Source organism: Antechinus flavipes, chromosome 2 (assembly GCF_016432865.1).
Source record: "Antechinus flavipes isolate AdamAnt ecotype Samford, QLD, Australia chromosome 2, AdamAnt_v2, whole genome shotgun sequence".
Taxonomy (NCBI): Eukaryota; Metazoa; Chordata; class Mammalia; order Dasyuromorphia; family Dasyuridae; genus Antechinus; species Antechinus flavipes.
In genome coordinates, this window is record NC_067399.1 from 334,452,424 (window position 1) to 334,478,817 (window position 26,394).

At 35.5% G+C, this 26,394-nt stretch overlaps 1 protein-coding gene across 3 annotated transcripts in view; it reads right to left on the bottom strand.

Annotated features, from left to right (window-relative positions):
- Positions 1-18,377, bottom strand: part of PPP2R5E (protein phosphatase 2 regulatory subunit B'epsilon) — a 170,646-nt gene extending 152,269 nt beyond the window's left edge. The window contains exons 1-2 of one of the 3 annotated variants that reach the window (XM_051977800.1): positions 18,174-18,377; positions 15,671-15,834 (exon numbers count right to left, since the gene is read on the bottom strand). In XM_051977800.1, coding sequence (XP_051833760.1) covers positions 15,671-15,827 — 157 coding nt within the window. In that variant the 5' untranslated portion in view covers positions 15,828-15,834; positions 18,174-18,377. The remainder of the gene's footprint in view (positions 1-15,670; positions 15,835-18,173) is intronic. The other 2 variants (XM_051977794.1, XM_051977795.1) reach the window with 2 other exon arrangements.
- Between the last annotated feature and the right edge of the window lie 8,017 nt (positions 18,378-26,394).

Below are 26,394 nucleotides of genomic sequence, written 5' to 3' on the forward strand. Positions count from 1 at the left end.
TTCTGCTAAATCTCTACAAAGTCATTTCAGGATACAAATTCATATTGTGAAAAACTTCAAATGTCCAACAGGAAAATTTGGATCTCAGTTGCTAGGAGGAAGCACTTAAAGTGAGCTCTGAAAAAAACTGGGAATTCTAAGAGACAAAGAGGAGGAAGCAATTCCAACCATGGGGGACAACCAGGGATAACCAAAAAAGACAAGAGAGAGAACACTATACATAAGGAATCAGGCAAAGAACTCAAACTCTGTGTAGGAGAGGAGAATAGTGAAGCCCAGAAAGGTGGGCTAGTCTTGTTGTGAAAAATTTCCAATGTCCAACAGGAAAATTTGGATCTCAGTTGCTAAAGAAGCATGATCAGATTTGTGCTTTAGGTAGGAGGAAGACCACAGAAATGAGAAGGATGGAGAAGAGAAAAAAGACAAAAGGAAATCAAGTAGAAGCCTACTGCAATATTCCAAATGACAAGTCTGAATGAACTTCACATAGGTCGATAGGTGACAGATATGAAAGATATTGTACAGAAAAATGACCAAAAAAATATATGGGGTGAGGGAGGGTGCAATGTTAAGGACAACGCAAAGGTTGTGAACTTGGGTGACTAGAAGGATGGTAGTGCCCAAGACAGAAATAGAGAAGTGAAGGACAGTTTTTGGTTTTTCTTCTGTGGGGAGGGGAGATAAGAAGTTCTATTTTGCACATGCTGAGTTCATCCAATATTATAATTATTTCAAAATTAGCAATGATGTGAGCTTAGAGTTCATAGGAGATACTAGGGCTAAGTGTCATCCACAAAATGACGATCATTGAATCCATGGGAGCTGATGAGATCCACTAAAGTCCTAATCTGGTAAACTCATTATCTAGATCTGTGATTAGTCTTCCTGCCTAGTATCTCCCAGCTCCAATCTACCTTGTCAAAGATAACTTGTCAAAACTGTCAAAACTTGTCAAAAGTCTGATCTGCCTAAAACATAGATCTGGCCCCAAGACAATAATGTCCAGTGGTTCTCTCTTATCTCCAAGATCAAATATAAAATTTTATTTAATATTCAAGGGTCTTCATACACTAGCCCTCTCCTATCTTCCCGATCTTCCTCCACCTTAGTCTCTTCTAAGGACTCTGGGATCCAGTGATACTAGCTAGCCTCCTGGCTATTTCTCATCCATGCCATACCAACTCCCAAGCATTTTTTACTAGCTGTGCCCCTTTCCTGGAACACTACTCTTTCTCATCTCTGTCTCCTTGATGAAAGTGAACCCAGCTCTTCCTAATTACAAGTATAACATAACATTCTTTACACCATACCACATTCCTTCATTCAGCTATCTTTAAAAAAAAAAAAAGAAAAGAAAAGAAAAGAAAAAAAAAAGGCCATAGTAGGGGGGAAACAGAAATTATACTTGGCACATTTCGACCTTCCAGGCATCTCAATCATCTCAATTGTGCATAGTATGTCTTAATTGTAAGCAATGCATTCAGCACCAGGCTTGGGGTCAGGAAGACCCCGTTTGAATTTTGCCTAAGACACATGCTAGTTATGTGACTTTAAGGAAATCACTTAACTTCTGTCTGCCTCAGTTTTTTTAATCTGTAAAAATGGAGAAAATAATAGTTCCTACCTCCCACAGTTACTGTGAGGATAAAATGAAATGGTTGTATATTGCTTTGCAAATTTTAAAGCTATTCTTGTTTCTGCTGTTATTATTTATTTCTCAACCCCCATGGCTTACAAATCTGGAGCTAATCCAGAAGCCTGAGGGTTCAGGTCCAAGGTAAGATTTTAGACTGTAAAGACTTTATTAAATTAGTATCCCCTCCTCCTTCTATTTAAATCCTGGCTATCATGTAAACAGCAACTCAAATGTCACCTCTTCTTCAAATTTTCCCTGATTCCTACAATCAGTAGTGCTCATCCCTCATTAAGATCTCATACATCATTTTATATTTCATTTGTCATGTGATGTTTTTTATTAGGTACTTGTGCACACACAAATATTGACTAGTTAATAAACTCCCTACTAGTTTTTAAACTTCACAAGAAAAGACACCTAATCTCATTTATTCTATGTTTCTCTCTCAGAGACTAGAATAGTACTCTACAATCTGAAAATACTTAATAAATCTTTATTGAATAAATCCAAATTTTAAAGTTATCCAACTTAACTTTCCAATAGCACTAATGATAAATTTCCAAGTAATAAAATTGGGACTTGGCAACAAATATTTTTAAATATATTGGAAAATCATTTAATATAAAAAGAGATTTTAAATCTGACACAAGACAAAATTGAAGAGGACTACAAAAATAAAAGAAATATCTTTGGCCATGAAGAACTCTAACCAATAGGAAAGAGCAAAAAGGTTTACAACAAAAAGTTCTTCCTTATCTATCTTCATCCCTCAGTCAGGAAATAAAAACTGACCACCTAAAACAGTGGTTCTCAAACTTTTGTTCTCAATATCTTTATCCTATTAAAAAGGATTGAGGATCTGTCCAAAGATTTTGTGTTTATGTGGGTTATAGTTATAGATATTGAGCACATTAAAAATAAAAAGTAAAAAAAAGAAAAAATAAATAAATAAATAAATAAATGAATAAATAAATAAATAAATAAATAAATGAATAAATAAATAAATAAAAAGTAATTATGAATTTGTAGACTCTCTGAAAGGATTTCAGAGATTACCAGGCTGCTCTGGACCATAGTTTGAGAACCACTGACCTAAAGCTTCAGATATTAAACTGAGGGAGAACAGGCAATAATTTATATTCTAATCTTGTACTTAACATGAATGCCTTTACAAACCCACATCCACAAAAGAATAGTACCAGAGAAAGGGGGAAGGAGGTTCCTCACATTCCACTCTATATTTTCTCTCTGGCATAAAAAAAGCCACCACAAAATCCCCACAGCTTATATGAATTTATTCCTAGTTCACTATTCAACTCAAAATCTCAAAACAAATCTACCCTTTAAATGACATTTCCAAAATAATTATAATTATCGACGGTCAACAGATGGGACTTCCCTCAAACATAACTGCATTATTAACCAATTTTAAATTTTCTTCCTTAAAAAAATCAGTCCCAAAAAATATTTTCCTTTTAAATATATCAACCATTTCCAATATTCTGTTTTAACAACAATCTCACATCTTTCTTAAGTAGGAGTTTATATTGAACTATGAAGAGGCAGTGGGAATAAAAATCTACTTCCATATATTAGTATTTATCTCATTTTACACATTTTTTTCACATGCACAGGCTGAGAAATTACAAAAATGTATTTTTCAATGAACATGTTATGTATGAAAGATTAGACTGCAACATTTGCTTTCATGCTATCCTCAAATATCTGAGGTGATACTGACTTAAAAGTGGGCAAAGAATATTTCAAAGAACCGTTATCTAAACCAAATTAAATAATACCTAAAAGATAAATGTATCTTTAAAATATATAAATATCAATTTACTTTGTCTTGGAAATTATCATGATAAAAAGATGAAAATAATAATTTAATATTTAATAATTAAAAAACAAAAGTTTTAATAATGATACCTGCACTACTCACATTTCTGTAGTCCTTTAACCATGAAAAGATGGTTAGTCTAAAATAACTGAATGAAAAACATAAGTGCTTATATCCCAAGAGGTTCCACTGTATTCTGTAAAATGTTTCTATAAAATGGAACACACAGCTTCAGTTATTAGTTACAGACAGGTACCTCACCTGAGGTAGCCATACTCACTCACCATCAGTGTTTTCTCTAATTTAAGTACTTAATAATAGTATTACATATAATTAACACTCATTTAACATTAGGATTTTAAAATACTAGCTATTTCTTATCTATGTAAAAGTCAAATATAATGTAGTCTGTGGAGTTTATGCCCACAGGACAGACAGTGATTTTACCATATCTACAACAAAGTAATTTTGATGGCTCTTCAACTAAGCCATCTTGTCAAGGCTCCATGAAAGACCCAACAAACACACCCTACAATTTAAAGACTGCTTTATAGTTTAAACTGATTTCTTGGTGAACTGGTCTGGTGCATGTGTTCATCAAACAACTGGACAAAGTTTTGAAAAAAAAAAAAATAACAACAACAACTTAACATTCAGTCTTTAAAATGGGCATTCTAAGTGATTTTTAATAGATGAGATGAGGCACATACTGGCAGGTACCCTGTTTTAAGCAATAAATAAATGAGAAGCACTACCACCCATAATTACTTAGGGTTGCATAATGACTATTGGAATGGCTTTGCTACATAGAAAACAACAAATATTCACACTTCAAAGCAAATGAAATATATCTAAAAGATAGGTTTAATTTTTCAATTTTACTAAAATCTTATAATTACTTCCCAAGAAAACACCACACTGGTTTCAAAGGCTCCAAAATTACCTGATAACTAACATACATTTTTCTAGAGAAAAAAAACAGAAATTTGCTATTTTCACACTTAGTAATTTTTCTAAACCCCTATGCTCAAAAGATTAAAGAACAATGAGCACTTTAAAAATAAGGTATCCCTAACATGGAATGGCAAGGCACCAGTTGAAAATAATCTCCCCTCTCTCCACATAACTATGTGAAAGTTGAAATAAAATAATTATATTGAATATGAAATATATCTGAGAGAGTTTGCTTGGGGATTAGGGGCCAAAAGAAGTTTACAACTACAAAACAACACTTTTAAAAACAATGTTTTAGAGGAGGGTTTTTTTTTTTCAGTTTCTATTCTTTGCTATAAGAAAGAGAAGCAGTCAAACAGTTATAACTTAAATTACTAGTATTCTAAGATCGCTTTAAAAAAATCCTCTAAAAACTAAGCAAAAACAGAATAAAACCACACTAAATATGACAAATGAGGTGATAAACATAAAAAATTTCAAAGGGGTATTTAATTCTTTTGGATGCTATTTCAAATTACAAAATATATTTTGGATTATAAAACAGATTCATGAAAATTTTGGCATAAGCACAACACACAATGTGGCTTCCCTGCCACACCAAAGCAGTCATTACCAAAACTGTGTCAAAGATGAATGAGAGAATTTATCCCTCTGGTGAATAAAAGGAATTAAGGTGCCAAAAAAAGCAATTCTGAATTGAAAAATACTCTTAAAAATATTGTCAAAAAGACTAAAAATTAAACAAACCATAATCTATTCTCTTGTGTCTTCAATTAAATAAAAGGGAGAGGAGTTAATGGAAAGGAACACTCTCAAAGACTTTTCAAACAAAAATGCAAAAAAAGTTTCTGGTTATCTATAGAATTCATTTGTCACAAGTTTCTGAATAGTCTTAATGTAAATGAACACCCAGAATTACCTGTAAAATACCTCTGAATCACAATGTACACTTTGTGGCAATAAATTATGTTACAACCCCAGCTTGATGCCACATTTGTCATGTCCATTTTCAGAGAGCTAATATTTTCTTAAACAGCTTATAAACTATCTTCTAAACCTAAAAGCAAAATCAAAAAGAAAAGTACCCCATCAGTTAGAATGATTTCCAATTCACCCATTATCAAAGATTCTTATGTGTAAATAATTTCGTTTGGTTATCACCATTTATCAGATTAACAGTTCTGTTATATTTGAAACTGTGTTGACACAATTAAAGAATGAAAAGTGGAGCACCTGAGAGATTGTGGTCATGTTGATAGAGGGTCAGCCTTGGCCATTAAGAGGTTCAAGTTCAGCCTTAGACAGGGACTACTTAATGGTCACAGATAGGTCAACCTCATGGCCCCAGGCAACACTCCAAGACTCCTAATTACAATACAAGGGAATTGCAAATCCATGTTAGCTCAGACAGAGTTCCTACATGGATGAAATCCCACACTAAGACCAAAAAAACCTGGAGCTGACAGAAGCCCACCACCACCAGCAACAGCTGTTCTTAGCTTCTTCCTATCGGCAAGGTCAGATTTTGACACATGATTACTTCCCCTTTGAAGTTTTTTCCAATACCACTATACCTTCACCACTATTCTCTAAACCCACAACTTCCTGCATCCCACTTTTTATCTTCTTCTACAATAATAGTAGTACTAAGGTGATTTAAAGAGAAACACTATCAGGAAATAGGATGGGAAGTTTCATAATTTTATTAAGACTCCTAATTACTAGACAGAAACCAACATATTCCTTAACTCACTCCTGCCCAAATTTTTTAAAGAAGTTGACCCTTGGATTAATTTAGCTTTAATCTCAAGGCACTGGTATAACTGTCTAGGGTTACCATTCGCATTTTCTAAAATGTTTCTAAAATTTAGGCAAAGATTTCCTACAGCAGGGTTCCCTCCTACCCATCCACCCATCCCCAACTTAGTCATCTATAATTATTCCTTCAAACAAATATTATTAAACCACAGTGTACAAATAAAATGTTTAGATATTACAGGGTTCCTGCCTTTGAGGAACTTCATCTTACTTAATAGGATGAGAGTGAGAATTATAATATACACATATTACATAAATATATTAAAAGTGCAGTCCTACATAAGATTCAAAAAGAAAGACTGTTATAAGGAGAGTTGAAAGTTAAACCCGAGAAGGCTTCATAAGGTGGTACTTTAACTGGACTTTAAAAAATAGATAGAACCAAAAGAAAAAAAAATTTAGGTAGAAATATTATTCACAGGAATAATGAGAACTCCAGATTCCCCTAGTTTTATTGTTGCTGTTTAATTCTTTGTTTTTGGAAGAGGACAATGACACATGAATGATATCTTGCTCCTACATGAATTGGATTTAAGGGAAGCATAGTTGTTGTCTCACCAGTTTTATTCTCTCTTCCTGAATCATTAACAAAAATTAAGGTGTCTGATAATGGCTCTATCCCTGGTAGAGTGATGATGGAACCATGGTGCAGAATCAGACATACATTTTCAGACTTGACAAATATGCCAATTGTTTTACTTGACTCTGTATTCCCTTTTTTATTATCAGGAAGAGTGAGATAAGGAGGAACTAGCAATAACGTTGCTCCTACCCTACCCAAAAGAAAATAAGAGGGCCACTGAAATATCTTTAAAAATGCAGGAAGAAAAATAGAGTGAAATTTAAAAAGAATCACAAACAAGATTACTAAATTGACTATATACTTTTTAAAAATGCAAACTATAAATAAAAGGGTTTATGTATATACACATATGTACATATATATATATATATATACTCCTTTTCTTATTTGTATACAGAAAATTCTCCTTTTTTTTAGTGTTCATTAAATTCAGAAAAAAACTTATTTTAAAATAAATTTTTTAAAGTGGATAGGAATTTGAAAAAGAGAGAGAGGAGATAGTAATACGGGAGAAACTTGAAAAAAACACACTGGTACCTAATAATTCATCTTTGGCCATGAGTAGAAAATTCCCCCTGCCTCCACCAAACTTCCAACTGAAAAAATTTCCCTATCCTACCATTGGACCCAGATAGTTCCAAAGGAGAGAGTGAAGCCAGTGACTCTGCACAGCCCTCCCTCAATTAAATCCCTATCTGGATCCAAAAGCTAGATCTATTCCTCAATCCTCCAAAGTTGTTACCTCCTTAACTATTAGAAAGAGATCTCTATGCATTTAACTTTTTGAAAGTTATCCTTCTCACTTTCCCCACTACTGTTTTGACTGGATTTCCTAAAATAAAAACAATTTCTAGTTTGTTTTTTCAGCCAGTTCTGCTCTTAATAGTCTGTTGTTGACATCCTGCCCTAACCACTACTAGTGCTACCTAATACATTGTATTTATTTTCTTTATATACATACATTTATGTGTGTGTATATATATGTGTGTGTGTGTGTGTGTCCTTAATATATATATACACACACATACATATGTGTATATGTATGTCTTGTATGTGTATCTGTATGTGTGTGTGTGTGTGTGTGTGTGTGTGTGTGTGTGTGTGTGTGTGTGTTTGTATGTATGTCCTTGCTGTCATTTCCAATTAGGACTACAAGTTCCATGAAAGCAGAAACTGTTTCATTTGTATTCTCAGTGCTTAACATAATGCCTAGCACATAGTAGGTGATGAATGTTTCCTTGTTGATTGATTCTTTCTACATCATGGTAGGAGTTTTCTTGGTCTCTGCCTTCCAACAGATTGGCAAAGTTGACAAAATACAGAAAAGATATATGATGAAGGATCTATAGGAAAATAACATGCAAATACTAGTGGTAGGATTGTGAGTTATATTTAAACAAAAAAAAATGATCAATATCTATAACCTTTGAGCAAATGATTGCATTGAAAGTCAAAAACAAAGAAAAACCCTGTATTTGGCAAAATGTTAATTCTGGTATTTTTGTGGAAGCAAAAAACTAGAAACAAAGTATTTTTCAAATGGGAACAGGGTACACAAATATTATCACACAAGTATAATGGAATATTACTTTAATATAAGAATTTATAAATATTAAAAAAAAAAAAAAAACACCACGGAAAGATGTAAAGAAAAGTAAACAGAAGTAATGGATAGAAGTGCAGAATGAGATGAATATTTTCAGACCCAAACACTATGTTGATTTGTTTGCTTGACTACTCTAATCTGTATATGGGGGAGGAAGTGGCAAGACCTGAGAATATCTGCAGGAAGTAACAGTGGTTGAAAATGTTTTAAATGAAAAGAATCAATAAAACATTTTTCAAAAGTCAGAATGTATATCTGGTTTTCAAACAATTCAGATTTGGATTGTTAGCCTCAAATCTATCAGGCAGCTATTCTAGGCTTAGAATCCTATATTACTCAATGAAGAGAAAAAAGTTAAATACAAAAATGTTGAGAGAAAAGACTCTCTTCATTTACTTTTCATACCAGAAGACTACGAATGGCTCTCTAAGCATAAAAACAAATATGTCTTAAAGCAGTCTAAATATCTGAATAAAAGTTTTTAGTGATTACTTATACACAAATAGTTACATAGAAGATAACTTGAAAGAAATGAAATATATGACCAAAAAAGAGTAAGTCAATCATATAGTGAAAGTCTCTATATTAGGATAGCCCGAGTACTGCACTAGTATCCACAAAATAGTAAAAGAACTGGAGGAAGGTCTCCAATCAATAGATCTACTTGAAGGAACTGAGAGGGAAAATACAAATGAGAATCATTCAGAACAGGAAAATAGGGAGAGACTGCATTTTATATCTAAGGAAAAGTAGCCATGCCAGGGACATCACTGATCCAGTTTAGTAAATTAATAGAGGGTTTAGATGGTTAAGATGGTTAAGCAAGGAGGGCAACAGTAATGGTACCTTGAAGAATACAACTGAACAAATTATCATTATGTATATAAGTAGTGTAACGGTATCAAGGCTCTAGAAAAGAATTAAATCACCAAATCAAAGACCTGAAAATAATAAGCCTAATACAACAATGTTAGAAAGTTTCCTATTTAATTTTTTAAGTAGGACCAATATCCATTACTATAATACAACTTTTAACATATTAAGAAAATCACATTCTTAAGTCCTTCCTCTAAGTGGTCTGATCTACTTTTCCTCCAACATAATAATACTAACTCCTACTAAGGCTGCAGGTAATAATAATTCTGTACAAATGAGGAACTGATTTCTGACAATTACAATAAGAGAATCTAACAATGTTGTCACTGGGATCTAGTGCTTATTATTTCTGATATTTGCTGTTGATGATGCCCAAAACCATGCAAAATCTGAAGTGAGATTGAATATAGTAACTGTACTTTTTATTAGCATTCAAATGTGTAAATCTCCATATATTAAAATAAACACACTACTGCACAATCTGTAAGTGTACTAAGGTACAATCATTTATTTCTGAGAAAATGCTCTTGAATGTAGAAAAAACTGTAGAGACACATGCAAATAACAGTAAAGACAAATGTACAAATAACAGCACTTAGAGCACAGTGCCTGGCACATGGCAGATTACAATGCATTCCCTAAAATATAGTAACAAGACACAATCATTCACATTTAAAACTGACTTTGAAAGCCTACAGTCTTTCTTGATTAAATGAAAATAATAAATTCTCTATAGCCTTCTTCTGATGCCTTGACAAAAGGTTTTTTATGAAAAAAACAATGGCACTGGAGTTAGATATAGGTTCAAATTCAGTCTCTTTGATGAACACAACCCATGAACTGTTGAGTAAACGATGCACTTAAAATTGAGATCTAGCTTCCTATCTGTAAAATGAGATTACAGAACAGAGTCACAGAGACACAGGTCACAGAGGAGAATATTTTTATATAATTTTTATATAATATAATTCTCCTATATATCTGTAGAACTAGAAAATTTCATATTGCTTTCTATATAAATTATCACCATCAATATAAATTGTAAAACCATACAATGCTAGTTGAAGAGATAAACCAATGTTGCTTACTTCCATTCCTTTTAGGTTAAGGTTCAGAGATGAAAGAGATAGATTCTGAATATTATGTCAAGTATTAATGAAAAATTATTTATTTAAAAGCCTGTCACATTCTAATATATGACATAAGGAAAATTCTTTGCAATGCACATATAAAAAAGATAAGAAATCATAAGACAACAGATTTAGAGTTAGAGGGGACCTCAGAAAAGATCCTGTCTTCAAAACTGTTATTCTTTGTTTCCTGATTTTTGTGCTTTTAAGAGCAAAGTTACCAATTGTTACCAATAATATACCAAACAAAGTTCTCAACTTTGGCCATTTTTTAATGTTAGTAAACAGAAGGCAAAATTCTCAAGCATTTAAGCTATACTATTTCCTGTTTTCAAAGCTGCTGAAATTAGAGCCATAAGAACTTTCATTTTGCCCATTCTATAAGTGATCCTTGACAAATTCAGTCATAATTTCTTTGTCACTTCGTTGTGTCCAACTCTTCCTGACTACATTTGGGATTTTCTTGGCAAAGCTCCTAAAATGGCTTGCCATTTCCTTCTCCAGCTCTTTTACAGATGAGGAAACAGAGGGAAACAGAATTAAGGGACTTATCCAGGGTTTCACAGCTACCAAGTGTCCAATGCCAGATTTGAATTCAGGTATTCCTGATTCCAGACCTGGTACCTATGCACCTATACATCCATAAAAATAAGCCCCAAATAAAATTGTGACCAAATATTCTAATTTATTCAAAATAAGAGTGTAGAAAAGTTAAATCAATAACTATCAACTTAGTTGTGGTTTCTTAACCTTTTGAATGCCACAGACTCCCTCTCACAGTTTGCTAAACCCTATGGATTCCTCAGAAAATGGTTTTAAATAATTGAAGGAAATGCAAAATTTTTATTGGATATATATACTTTTTTTTCCCCTATCCATGTTCATAAATTTCCCTAAAATCTAATACTTTAACTCCATGCTAAGAACCCTGGCATTAAACCTAATACTCTTTTTTTCTCTAGGTTTTCAAGAAGACCATTCTCACTTGATTGTCCTATCTATATGTCTACTTCTTCTCAGTCTCCTTTGCTGAAACCTCATCCAAGTAACACTCTCTAACTTCAGGGGTTCTATAAGATTCTGAATTGGGTCCTCTTCTCCTTTCCTCATATATTATTTCATTTGGTGATCTCATCACTTCCATGGATTTATTTACCATCTCTATGCTATTGATTCTAAAATCTACATATTCTGCTCTAACCTCTCTGCTAACTCCCAATCTCACACCTCCAACTAACATTCAGATACCTCAAATTAAATGTCCAATAAACTCTTAAACTCAAAATGTCCAAAACAGAACCCACTCCTTTTCCCTAAAGTATCTCCCCTCCTAAACTCCCTATTACTATAAAGGACAACGATGATTCTTCTAGTATCTCAGTCAAATCTTCACTATCTCTTACCTCCCCCCACTATTTTCAATCTACTGCTAATATCTGTCAATTTCATCTTTGCAATATCTCTTAAAATACCCCCTTCTCTAAAAAAGTGGCACTGACCACCACCTTAATACAGGCCCTTCCCCACACACACACACACACTTGGATTACTACAGTAGCAAGCTATTGGGTCTGTCTGCCTCAAATCTCCTCAAATCCATCCTCCATTGGACTGCTAATGGGACTTCCTAAAGTACGGATCCAACCATGTCAGCATCCTAAACAATAAAAGCTAGTGGCTCCCCATTGCCTCCCAGAATCAAATACAAAATGCTTAGTGTTCAAAGCTCAATCTAACTTAGCCCTACTCACCATCACCACCTTTCCACTCTTCTTATACTTTATTCCCCATCACAAAGTCTCATACTGGTTTCCTCACTATTCCTCCGGCAGAACATTCCATCCCTTGACCCCAGACATTTTCTCTGAAGGTCTCTACCTAATTAGTTTCCCTGGTTCCCTTCATGTCCCAACTAAAATCATATCCTCTATAAGAAGCATATTCCAACCCCTCCTTCTAATTTAATTACTTCCTATTTTTCCTGTATATAGGTTATTTATACCTAGTTAGTTAGTTGTGAATACCTCCACAGTAAGGACAATCTTTTGCCTCTTTTTGTATCCCCAGTACTTAGCACAATGCCTGGCACATAAGAAGGAATTAATAAATGCTTCTTGACTTAGCAAAAAGAATTTACCATCTAGAAATCTCCCTTTATCTTCATTATATTCCAAGTTATTACTAAAATTAATGATCAAGTAATAGGCAACAATCAATTTATCTAAGGAAACATGAAGTTTCCAAGGTTCTTTTACCTTCCCAAAGTACTCTTATTAAACAGAATTACTCTCAATAAGCTGTCTGAAATTGGGTTTTGTGGTTCATATATAATATTGTGTTATCATACTGTTCTATCATAAACTGGCAAAATGATGAAGTTCAAATCTCTTCTCCCCCCCAAAAAAAATCTACTCTTGAAGAATAGAGTTCTTAGGATTTCAGCATGACCAGACTGTTCTTAAGAATTGAGCAGGGGGGAAAGTTCCAGGGGCAAAGCCAAGATGGTTGAGTGAAGGCAGGAAGCTGCTTGAGCTTTTCCAATTTCTCTTGAAAACCTCAGGAAATCAAGCCTCTAAACAGTTTGAAGGAATGAAACCACTCTCCAGTTCAAAACAGATTAGAAGGACTTCAAGAAAGGTCAATCTCACAGAGGCGAAAGGGGCACTCTGCCCAGCTCAGATGGTGTCCAGTAAAGCCAGTGAGATGGTCCTAATCCCACAGATCAGTAACTGAGACCCTCAGTCCTGGCTTAGTAACAGCTCCAACCTGGTGGGGCAGCCTCCAGTCCCAGCTCAGATGGCAAATTGCCAGCCTGGGAAACCAGGCTGTTGCCTGGAGAAAGCAGGTAAGGCTACCCAGCGATGTGAGTGAGACACCAAATACAAGGGGCCCCTGTACTCAAAGCCAAGGCTCAGAGCTGCACAAGAAGCTTGGGTATATCCTAGGATCAGGGTCAACCAAAATAGTCACAAAATGAGAAAAAAGAAGAAAATAAGCAAGAAACAGAAAAGAACCTTAATCACAGAAAGCTACTAAGGTGACAAGGAAGACCAAAACACCAAGTTAAAAAAGGACAAAATGCCCACATGGAAAATCTCAAAGGTTATATGAACTGATCTAGAACCCAAAAAAGCTTCTTGGAAGCTCTCATAAAGGATCTCAAAAGGCAAATAAAGAGATAGTAGAAAAATTGGGAAAAGAAACAAGAGGTAGGCAAAAGTCAACAGTTTGGAAAAGGAAGGATAAAAACTGAAGAAAACAATTCCTTAAAAACACAATTGACCAAATGCCAAAAAAAAAAAAAAAATACACTGAAGAAAACAACACCTTGAAAAGAATTGAGCAGAGGAACAATACAATGTATCCCTAATTCTTTTCACAAGGACCTCTTCTACATTCAATGGATCCTTAAAATCAATTTCTCTACTCAAATTCCAGTACTGTCACCATATTCCTCTATTCATTTTTCTGGTCTAATGATGATCAAAATCCTTTCTAATCCCCAAAAGCAAAATAAGGTCTTCAGGGTAATGTTTAATTTTTAGGTCTGTCAGACTCTACCTTGTCCTTTGTCAGATATGAAGATAATGAGAGCATGTTACATGTCTGCTTCAGATTAAATAAATTACATGTCTGCTTCAGATTAAATAAATTACTATAGAAATCAGGATTCTTCCCAACCTTGTCAGTTCAGCAGCTATGATAAGTTTTATCCCCAAAGAGGTTTTTCTACATTTCTCTAACCAACGGAAAGAATTTCATTGCTATTGAGAAATATTTTTATCCAAATTGTTTAACTACAGAGTTTCTGTGAACTCACATTCTAACCCTCCTTTTTAAGCAGGAAATATATTCTTTCCAGGAATCAGTAGTGATGTTTTTTGGTTCAGACCTGTGATTTCATCTATGTAGGGAATTCCCAAGTGTAGAAACTCCTCCCAATGATGTAGCAGAGCCACTAATCTGTAACTTTAGAATCTTAAGAGTTGTGCCTGAGGCTCTGAGAAGTTGTGACTTCCTAACACAGCCAAGATGTGTCGGAGGCAAAATCTGAACCCAGATCTTCTGAGTTCTAGGATGCCATGAAGTATTTAAAGGGTCATTGCCTCTCTAGTAGTCCCGTGGGGCTTCCCAATCAGATTTTCAAAATCACCAATTAGATACTTTAGAATTTTAATTCCTACCACCATTTCACTTTCTTTTAAAAAAATTAAAAGCCTAAGATGTTTTAGGTCATGTTTGAGTTTTTTTTGCCATCAAAAGCCCAATTTTTCTATACAAGCTTCCAGCATACAAAACTGTACCAAAAAAAAAAAAAAAAACTAAACCATTCTTTAAAAAAATACAGAACCAAATGTGGAGTAACAAATTAGCAAGGAAAACTGCTGACTTTCTTTTAAATGACTAGCATGTGTAATACTGTCCAAAGTCTTTATCTTTTTATTTATGAAAGTATGTTTGATTGATATATTCTTTAGAAGGTAGACTGGAAAACAATGACTGCTCATAAACAATAAGACAGAGGGGAAGGGAAGATAAACTGAAAATACTAAAGCAAAATCCCTTGTACAATATACCAATTATTGGTATATTTCTTTCTAAGAAATATACTTTCTAAGAAAGGCAAGATGGGGCAGAAATAGGGAAGGGTAGGAAGTAGGTTGTAATTATATCCATCTTTAATAATGGAATACCATGAATTTTAATGCTTATTAGAGTGACTAAAATTTTCTTATTTTAAAAAATTATCCTTCCCCATGACCTTTTCATATAGCATCAACTTCTACTATAGGATTATCCACTTCCTGTAGCAAAATCTACAAAAAACCCTAGTTAATGGTATACACAATAAATCCATCATAAGCCCAAAGAATCAAAAGTTTTCACAGAATTAAAAAAAGGGAACCCAGAGAATTGGAACAGTTAATTTTTCCACTTGCAAATTCAATGTACCTTTTCTTAGAGTATCACCTATTCTCCCAATGGTCACTAGTGATTTTATGAAAAAAACAAAAACTACTTCTTAAAAACGGCAGGAAGGAGAGAAATCAACTAATCATATAACTAGCCAACTACAGGCTTACTTCAATAGTATACCTAACTATGCCAAAATTTGTTATAATGATTTAATTTGGTAATCCTATTATTTTGTCATTTACAACATTTTAATAGGTAACATTCAAGTTGAGAAAATTATATACACATAAATGCATATAACAAAACTTACCTTTCAGCAGAGGCAGAGGTGTTAACTCAATAGGCTTGCCCTGAGATCTGAACTGTGAGGAGCTTTGCGACCTCTTCTGTCTGGCTTTCCTGACGGACTTCCGAGAAAATCCGTCTACTTTATCCACTGATGGAGGAGTGGTTGGTGCTGAGGACATATCCCTACTGAAGAGAAAGTAGTATTATAAATATATTCCCAAAGCAAATACAAAAAAGGTGCTAGGCACAGATTAAATACTAAAAATCACATAAAAGATGTCTATAAAATGAGAAGTAAACTGGTAGTATGCTAGGAAGAAAGCATGTTTGATCAATTAATCTGCTATGCTGTTTTTCCTAGATATACAATTTCTAGATTCTAGGATGCATAAGAAACTTCTTCCTACAATAATGTTAAAACCATCAAATCACATTTATACATTAAAACTAGAAAGTCATAATACATTTTCCCCAAATATTTGAAATTATGAATGACATCCATAGTTTTTTTCACTCTAAGCAACCATATCATTACCTTGCCAAGAAGTGAACCAAAAATGTTGCAATTACCTAGAAATTACTTTTAACATGTTATCAATGATAAAATGTCCCACGATGCAAATGACAGGTTCAATTACTTTGCAAAGAACATATAAAAGAGCATGATTAAGATTATTTTCCAAGTTGCAGTTTTTTTAATGAATCCATCTTATATTATTAAAGTTGAATATAAAAAGCTATGATGAAATCATGCAGTAAATACAGCTGAACTCAAAACAAAATCCACAGCTTTCTCAGACAATCAAACTGAATTCCCCTAATATTTAAGCAATGAAGTTAGTTCATCACCATCAATTCTCATGCCTTCAAATTGACTTTTTCTCCAAAAACTGAAGCTTTTGGTTCTTCACACTCTTAAATAAATTTAAAAGAATGTATCCTAAATGCAACAAGCCTTGTTTTTATTCAGCACCTGAAACAGATGCCACCATATCCATGGCCCCAATGCAAGATTAATGGTAGAGCAGGATAGAAATACCACATATGGAGAAAAGCTGAAATACAATAACTGATCTGCTGTTCCAATAGATAAAAAAAGTGTTACCTACATTCTACATTTTAAAAACAAATGCACCCATATATAGTATTGAGGTTTGAGAGGTTTTTTTAATGTTTTATTTCCTTCAAAAAGCTTTTTCCAGTTAATCATAATTCCCAAACTTTCTTTTTAAAAAAATCTATCCACGTGATTTTAAATATAAACACAGGAGCTAAAATGAAATTGCATGCCATTAAGGGGTACAATTCACAAAACATCACTTGAATTTCAGGACACATTGTTTTTGCTTTGAATTTGGGACCAACCTCTGTACCCTGGTTTATGAATTATTTAGCTCTAATTGTAACTCAGCAAGACTTCCCTAAATCCTACGCTTCCCTCACTACTTTCATCTCCCCTTTCCACTTTCCCTCCCACATTTCTAACTTTGAATCTCTGGTACATGACAAATACAAAGATAGAGTTTATAAAAACAGAGAATTCCAATGACTTGATTCTTATGTCCACAGTGGAAAATGAATGTCAGAAATGCCAATCCCAAGGGGCTACCTAATTAATATCTATCAATAGGTTTGTATGCAAAAGTAATGAATTAACAGGTTCACTAAATCTGAGTTCAAGGAGCTTTTTATTTTCTCCGGGACAGCAGGGATTGGGTATTTTTCAGGGAGCTACAACCCAAAAAGGTGGGGACAAAGGAGGAGGGGAGAGATGGAGAAAAGTTAGAAAGAAATGAGAAAAAAGGGAAAAAAGAGATGGGGAAGAGGAAAGGAGGGAGAGAAAGATGGAGAAAGGGAAAGGAAAAGAAATGGGGGAAAGGAAAGGAGAAAGAAAGAGAGGTATATGGAGGAGAGAAGAGATGAAGGGGACGGAAAGGAAGAAATGGAGGAAGAGAGGGAAATGGAAGAAATGATGAAAAGATTGATGAGAAGATGAGATGTAGAAAAGGAATAAGAGAAAGAGATGAGGACCGAGGAGAGAGGAAGAGAGGGGGAAGGGGAAGATGAGGTGGAGACAGGAGATGAGAAGATAGGGATGGAGGAGAGAAGAAGAGATGAGGAAGGGAAAACAGATAAGAATGGAGGAAAAAAGGAAGAGAAGAGATAGGGAAGGGAGTCTGTCAAAGGGGGTGCCACCCACTCCTATCCCTTCCCCGCCCCCCAGCTCTAAAGAAGAGAAGCTGCTGCTCAAGCCCCTTCACCAAACCAACCCTGGCTGCGGCTGGTGAAGGAGGGCGGGGGGAAAAATTTGACCCCGATCCCGGAAGGGAAGAGAAAGGGAAAGGAGTAGAGGTGTGTTAATGAAAAGAGCCGGGACCGTTTCCAGGTAAATTTGTGGAGCGCGCTCGGGTCGGGCCTTGCCCCGGGCCGGGCCGAGCTGCAAGCAGGTTTCTTCCTCCGGAAGGCGGGCTGGAGGAGGCCGGCCGCAGGCAGGTCCCGGGTAGGCAGCATAGGGGCGAAGTTACCTTGAAGCTCCTGGGAGAGAATCCGGAGATGATAGGTGGTTCCTGGGTAAGGGAGCGGGGCCGCGGGGAGTGGAAGGAGGCTGGCGGCTGAGGCTCCGGGAGCGGCTGCGGCGGCGTGCGGCTGCGGGGAGGCCAGGGGACAGTAGGGAGTCCCTGGCTACGGCAGTCCCGTGCGGTGTCTCTCCTGCTCGTTTCGGTGGCTGCAGCGGCGGGAGGCGGCGGCGGAGCCTCTAGGCCTCACAGCGGTACCCAAGGGCTCCGGCTCCGGCAGCGGCGGCAGCAGCTTCACGATCCTCCCCCGCGGGCCCGTCCCATCAAATCGGCATCTACCCCGCTGCGGTCCCGGCAGTTCCTCACTCACATTCCCGGCGGGCGGCGCCTTTGCTCGTTGCCCAGGACCCGGCGGCGGCGGCGGCGGCGACGACGTGGGGAGGGGGGGAAAGGGAAGGGAGGGAAGCTGGATCCGCAGCAGAAGCAAGAAGGAAGAGGAAGGAAGAGGAGGAGGAGCCGCAGATGCTGGAGCCGCAGCTGCCGGAGCCGCCGATCGGTATCCGCGGTAGATTTCAGTCAATGCCCCCTTTCTCTCTCCTATTGTCAATATCACCGAGCCGCTGAGTCCATGGCACACGCGCAACCGAACATGCTGGCGACCAGCACCCGCCCCCCGCAGCTGCCCACTGGAGCCTTTAAAAGGGAAGTGCCGCCCTATTGGTCCGCGTGCGCTTTCACTCCTACTCCAGCATGTTAGGCTGAGAGCTGGTCAGGGATTGGCGGTGGGGGGGCGGGGAGACTGCAAGGGTGGGAAGAAAAAAGGTTGCTGATTGGGCTGGCGAATGATGTTACCCGGATGCAACGGCAATCTCCGGCCCTGTGGTTGCTGTTTCCGGCACTGGCCTGGACTCAGTTGTTCCACTTGCTATTGATCCAGAGGAAGGTTCAAGACTGTTTAGGACGCCTTGCATTTGGCTGGACTGGAGGATGTGCCGGGAGACCAGGTGGTTCGGAGCCCGCTGCTAGTGGAACGGAGGAAGCGGCGGCCTTTGGTGAGGGAACCCCAATGGAAATAGATGGAAGCAATGAGGAACCTTCCTCTCTTCCCACCGCCAGAGCTAATCTTGGCCCCCGCCTTCCCTGGAGGGTCATCTTTCTGGGGCAAGTTTGTTGGTGACTGTAAAATCGCAAGAGAAGCCTCCCGGCAGAACGCCTGCAGCCGCCTTCTTTCTCAGCCAGGGTGATTCTGGTGGTGGTCTAAGCCTAAGATTTCTCTTTCTTGATGGCTAAGCTCTCCTTCTTCACTGCCCTGCACTGGGGACCTGAGCCCAGGGGTTCAAACCAGGGATGCTCCGATTTCCCCTCATCCTTTTGTACTATTATTATTTGTACTGTCCTTCCTTTCCCAAATTAATAATCCTGCATTTTGCCTTTAGGAAGGCAATCACCCTGAAGAAACTTTTATTCTAGTTCACGTAATAGGACCAGTAAGTTGGAAATGGAAAGAACCATCTATCGCAATCTCTCCTTTGGCAGATAAAACTGGTCCGAGGTCACATAGAGGTGATAAGCGGCAAAACCAGCATTCAACCTAGTCCCTCTGACTCCAAATATGGCCTTCTTTCTTAGTAACCCACAGTGGTTGGACATTATGTTTAACACGTTGCCAAGGAAAAGAAAATGGTATAATGCAATGCCCATTGGTAGCCAGTGGTCAGAAGACCTCTGTTCTTGTCCTATGTTGAAAACTTTATGCGGTTACTCCTTTTTTTTCCTTATCTGTATAGTGAAAGTAATAGTATCTGATCTTGCCATTTCCCAGGTTTACAGAGCTCAAGCAAAATAAGATGTGTGAAAGTGCTTAAAAATTGTAAAGTTCAGCATAAAAATTTAATGGCTTCCACCAGGAATTTGCCACTCTTTTCTTACCTCTGCTATTTAGAATCCCTAAGTCCATTTAAAATTTTGACTCGGGTCTTTTCATGATCAATTGATGACATCATCCCCTTCCCAAAAATTAAGTTTTGTTTAATTTGTACATAGTTCGTATTTACTTTTCTGTGTACATGATCTGTCCTCCCTCTCATCTCCCAGTAAGTTCTTTGCAGACAGGGAGTGTTTTCATTTATTTTTTCTTTACATCTCTAGTGTCTGCTTAGCAAAATACCTAGCACATAGTAGGTATTTAATAAATGCTTCTTGAGTTATCAACAAAAAATATTTGTTGAGGATCCATACTAAGTACTATGGATACAAAGTTTAAAGAAGTCTGCTTTTAAGAATCTTATATTCTACATTCCTACAAATGTAAAATACCAATATTATTATAAAATACTTCTCTATAATAAGTTTACAGTCTTAAAATAGGCAACATAACATAGGTGAAAATATGAAAATTTACATATACCTTCAACAAAATTAAATTCTGTCCCACTATTTCAATTCAATCTAAATAGGAATGGTTCCATTGACACACAAATATATGTTCATGAAGAAGAAAATTAACACAATTCAGAATTGTTAAAGAGTATTATAACAAGAATTACTTATTTTTAGCAATATTCTACTGATCTTTAAAGGTTAAATAATAATGATCTTAACTAAGGGCTATCTATTTTTCAATACTTGGCATATCAATTTAGTATTTATTAAGTTCATCTAAACTAGAAAAACAAAGTGGGTGAAAATGATGAAACTATAGCAGGTAGCTAGATGGAGAATCCATTAGTAGAGACCATTTAGATGGATAGATGGATACTGCAGAAATTAAATGAACTAACTCAGTATTATCTAGAGTAGAGATTAGACAAAGGGAAAAATAGAGAAAATTTGAATAATTGCAAACTTCTCAAAACCTCAGAAAACCATTAATACCAGTATTCTCTTCAAAAACTATGTGCCTGAATCATGGAAGATCTTGAAAAATCATTTTTAAAAATCCAAAGCCACTACAAACATTCAAGATGCACATAAATAAACTACAGCATATTACAAAGAATAAGTGACATAAAAGACATTAAAGATTTTGACCAAAATATTAATGCATGAACAGCCTAAATGGTACACTGGTGTTGATAAAATATTAAGTTGACCAGAATACCCCTTGTTCATTGAGTATATACTCTATGAAAAGAGATGAAATAAAAATTGAAAAAATATGATGTGTATATATATGTTAACACCAATACTATATGATGATCTATTCTAATGGAGGTAGCTCTCTTCAACAATAAGATGAATCAAATCAGTTCCAATAGTGCAGGAATAAATAGAACCAGCTACACCTAGTGAAAGAACTCTGGGAAATGACTGTGAACCACTATATAGAATTCCCAATCGCTCTATTTTTGTCCACCTGCATTTTTTGATTTCCTTCACAGGTTAATTGTACATTATTTCAAAGTCCAATTCTTCTTGTGCATCAAAACAACTGTATGGACATGTATACATATATTGCATTTAACATATACTTTAACGTATTTAACATGTATCGGTCTACCTGCCATCTGGGGAGGGGGTGGAAGGAAGCAGGAGAAAACTTGGAACAAAAGGTTTTGCAATTGTCAATGCTGAAAAATTACCTATGCATATATCTTGTAAATAAAAAGCTATAATAAAAAAAAAGAAAAAATATGATGTGATTGTATTAATGGAAAATAAAATTTCATTATCTATCAAAATATTCAGTTTACATGCCAGACATAGGGGAAGAATATAAATAATTATGAGACAGTCTCTACCTTCAGGGAGCTTAGACGTTAAGAAGAAATGTGTGGGAAAAAAAGTTTATGTGAATTATATAACAAAAGGAAATAAGAGATACCACAAGATAGTATTTAGTTGTCAAATAAATATAATTTGGTTAGTCTAGACATTTCCCCCAGAGAAAAGGTATAGAAATGGGAATGGGTGAACTGACAGAAAACAATAAGAATGATGAGTGCATGAGACTAGCCCTAACACAAAGGAATTTTACTAACTGTGATGTGCATTTTTTTCTAGCTTACTCCTGAATGGTATAATCAGTGTTGCCTGAAGTTTGCTCGTCATATTTTATAAATTCATAACAGTTTATAAAGGGTTCCAATTCCCTTTGTCTTCCAAAGAACAAAACCATCTCAACTTCTTGGATAGCAAATTATAATGATAATTCTAGGCAGGACTAGTTTCATGAGACTTATAGTGGATATTTCATTTCTCAGGAGCAAAACCTGTTGACAGTGAAGTGGATCAGTGTTTTTCTCTGCATAATCCTTTTTATTTGTGTGTATCACTTGGCTTATATACTATTAATAAACTATCAGTTCCATTGAGTGTGGAGTTATATTTCTGTTGCCTAAATGAATTGAAAATAAATAATTAGGGAATCAGAGAATGGATACATCATTTAGCAACTGAACAAATGCAGGAAGAAATAAAATCATATTTTTTTTTTATTTTACAGATGGTTCACAGAGGTGATAGAATTAAAGCTGAGCCTTAAGGGATATGGATAGAAAGAAAAGCAATTCAGATGAAAGGATAGCATAAGCATAGAAGGAGAAAAGTATAAATGAAGGGAACATCAAAAAGATTAATTTAGCTGGAGAATAGTGTTCATGTTGGTGAGTTGTAGAAAATAAAACTATAAAGGTAAGTTGTAGCCACATGATGGAGTTAAGGTTATCAGGTTAAGGAGTGTAGATTTTGGTTTAATTTGTAATTTTGTTTATTGACCTTTTGTGACCCCTTTTGGGAGTTTTCTTGGCAATGATAGTGGAGTGATTTACCATTTCCTTCTCCAGCTCATTTTACAGGTGAAGAAACTGAGGCAAACAGGGTTAAGTGACTTACATAGGGTTACATAACTAGTATCAGAAACCAATTTTGAACTTGTGTTTCCCTGACTCCAGGGAGAGTACTCTGCCACCTAACTGCTCTTTTGTAATTGTGCAGGAATATACACTTAATAAACTTTTTTTGAGCTCTTAATTGTACTACATTTAATGATACATGTGGCAAACAGCCTATTTTCAGAAAGCTTATATTCTTTAATAGTGGGAATAGTTTGTGCATGCACACAAACAGTAGAAACACAAGGTAATGTAAGATAAGAACGATGTAAAGGTACACATACAAAAAAAAAAAAAAAAAAATTTGAGATCATATAGGAGAAAGCCCAGAAATGGGAGAAAAAAATTAGAATGAGATGGCAAGTCATCTAGTTCTACTGAAACTTAAGAATACATGAAGGATGTAGATTAAACATAGTTGAAAATTGTGGAGGACTCATCACTACAGAAATCTATGATAGTTTATTCATAACAAATTATTCGAAAATTTGGAATACACATTTATCTAATGACCAAGAAATTACATTGTGAATTATAAGCATAATAGAAGAGCGGTGTACCATGAGAAATTAAAAAAGATGGGAAGGATAAAGTGATGAAGAGTGAAAAAAGCAGAACCAGAACAATATTGTATACACTGTAATTATGTAAGATTAACAAAATTGGGAAAAGATAGACCAAAGAGTGTTCAGAAGAGGACATGAAAATAACATAATTTTTTAAAGTGTAAGTTTTGGAGTTCATGAAATTGTGTATGATTATTTTTTGGTCTCATCTGTTTTTGTGAATGTTTTTGTTGATAATTATTATGTTTGCTAAGTTTAGGATACAGTTTTTAAAATCATATAAAAAATACTCCAAGGTGGTGAACTTGAGTGACTAGGAGAATCAAAATAGAAAAGTTAAGGAGAGACAATTTTTAGGAGGATGTTCAGTTTGGGTTATGGTTGAAGGGAAAGATTTAATTCATTTCAGAATAGAGGAGATCAAAGCATGTTGGTAGCCTGAGAGAGAGAGAGTTGGTAAGAAGGAAAAGACTGAAGATGTATCAGAGGGGGCAATTAAGCGGTGAAATGAATAGAGCACAACCCCTAGAGTCAGGAGGACCTGAGTTCAAATATGGCCTCGGACATTTGCTTATTCAGTAAACAATTTTGTAAATGTAAAGGTATTTGCATGTCACAAAGAGCTTTGGGTATATAGAAACACCTCTTTAATACTTTGGGATTACTTTCAGGGCTGGAGAAAGGATGATGAAGGTCAATTCCCAGATGTATTTGAGTACATGGAAGGAGCTTTAAATGCCAACATTCTAATAGAAGGGACAAGCATCCCTTTGGAATTCCACTATAAGACTCAGAGAAAGTGAAGAAAACAAAAGAGTCCAACTATAGTTCAGTTCTGTTTTGCTGGATTTAAAAAGAGGGAAGAAAAGGGAAGGGGAAGGATACACTAGGGGAAAAATCCATAGCAAGAGAGATTAATTTTTTATTGGTCATAATTGGGAGTGCACCAGAAGATAATACAGACTTGGAAATGAAAATGAGGGGGAGAAGAGCATATCATGAACCTCACTTTTATTGGAATAGGCAAAGAAAGATCAAGGAAAGCAAGATGTGCAGTGGATAATGCATTGGGCCTAGAGTCAGGAAAACCTGAATTCAAACATTGGTTGTGTGATTCTGGTCAAATCATTTAATCCTATTTGAGTCAGTTTCCTCATATAAAATATAGGAGGAAATGGCAAACTACTCTTAAGTATCTTTGCCAAGAAAACCCCAAATGGGATCAAGAAGAGTCAGACACAACTGGATCAAATAAACAAGAAAGGAGGGTTAAACACACACACACACACACACACACACACACACACACACACACACACACTCTGAGTTTAATGTAGAAATAGGAAGAGATGAAGGGTTTTTAAGAGGTTTCTAAGATGAGGTAGAGAAAGAATGGAATGAATTCACCCATTAAATGGGAGAGACTTAATAGGATGGATTAGAAAGCAGAATTGATAAAATTGAAAAAGGAGTGGAAAGGACATGGAATTAAAAATGAGTGGATGTAGCAGAATTTTTTGTACATCAGATGACTTAAAAAGGAAGGGTGATAATCATGGGCTCAGACAAGGCAATGATTAAAATAGACAAGAGAAATAAGCAGGAAAATTACATTGGATTTAAAGAAAAATAAAGTATCCATATCTATGACATAGTAAATGTATTTCAATGGCATAGCATCTACAAACTTAAAGGAAAGGCTAGTTGAATTACAGGGAGAAATAACAAAACTGTACCAAGAACTTCAAAGGATCTCTTTCAGATCTAGATATATCTAACATTGAAAGAAAAAAGTTGAAATCCTGAATAGAATCTTAGAAAAATCTTTGCAAATTTCTGAATGCGAATGAAAAGGAATATACATAAATTTCAGCTGAACTACAAAAATTAAGCATGTTATAGGTACTAGAAAGAATCTAATACATTAAAAAGTCATAAGCAAATGCAGAAAAACTAATGATAAAATGCTGCACTAACCATATTGTAATAAAAAAAGTTTTACTTCTGGAAGTACCTCCAAATAAAGAATGGAGACTAAATAATATAATCCTAAAGAATATTTAAGGCAAAGAACAAATAACAGATGGCACAGGGAATAGAGTGCTATTCTTGGATTAAGGAAAACTTGAGTTCAAGTTGTTTGACTCTGGACTCTAGACAAGTTACTGTCCATCTGTCTGTCTCAATTTCCTCATCTGTAAAATGAAGATAATAGCACTTCTCAGTGTTGTTGTGAATATAAAATGAAATATTTCTAAAGCCCTTCACAAATCCAAAGCTAATATATAAATGCTAGCTATTATTACCAATAAAAATTACAGTGAAAAAATGGATGAAAGGTTTTATTAAGCGGATTACCATGTGCCAAGCACTTTGCTAAATGATAGGGATAGAAAAGCAAAAAGCAAGATAATCTCTCTTGAGTAATTGAAAGAAAAAGGATATAAAGAAAAATGGGGGCCCAGAATGGTTTGCAATTTTTTTTAAGTCAAGGAAGTGATAGAGATGGCGAATGGAATCTTAAATGGATTATTTGACATTATTTCCAGAAATAATAGCATTGTTTTGATTATAGTTCCGAGAGTAAGTGATACGGGTAAGTGTGCCACAAAATGCCAAAATATTTTTAAGATGCAGCCAAAGCTTTAGGAGAAAATATGTATTTCTAAACACCTTGATCAACAACAAAAAAAAGAAAGAACAAATCAATGAATTGGACATGTAATTTCTTTTTCTTAAAACACAGTAAATAAAAAAGAAATTAAACATAAGTAGGATATTTGAAAATTCAAAGAAAAGATAATGTTCAAAAAATATATACAATGAATTGAT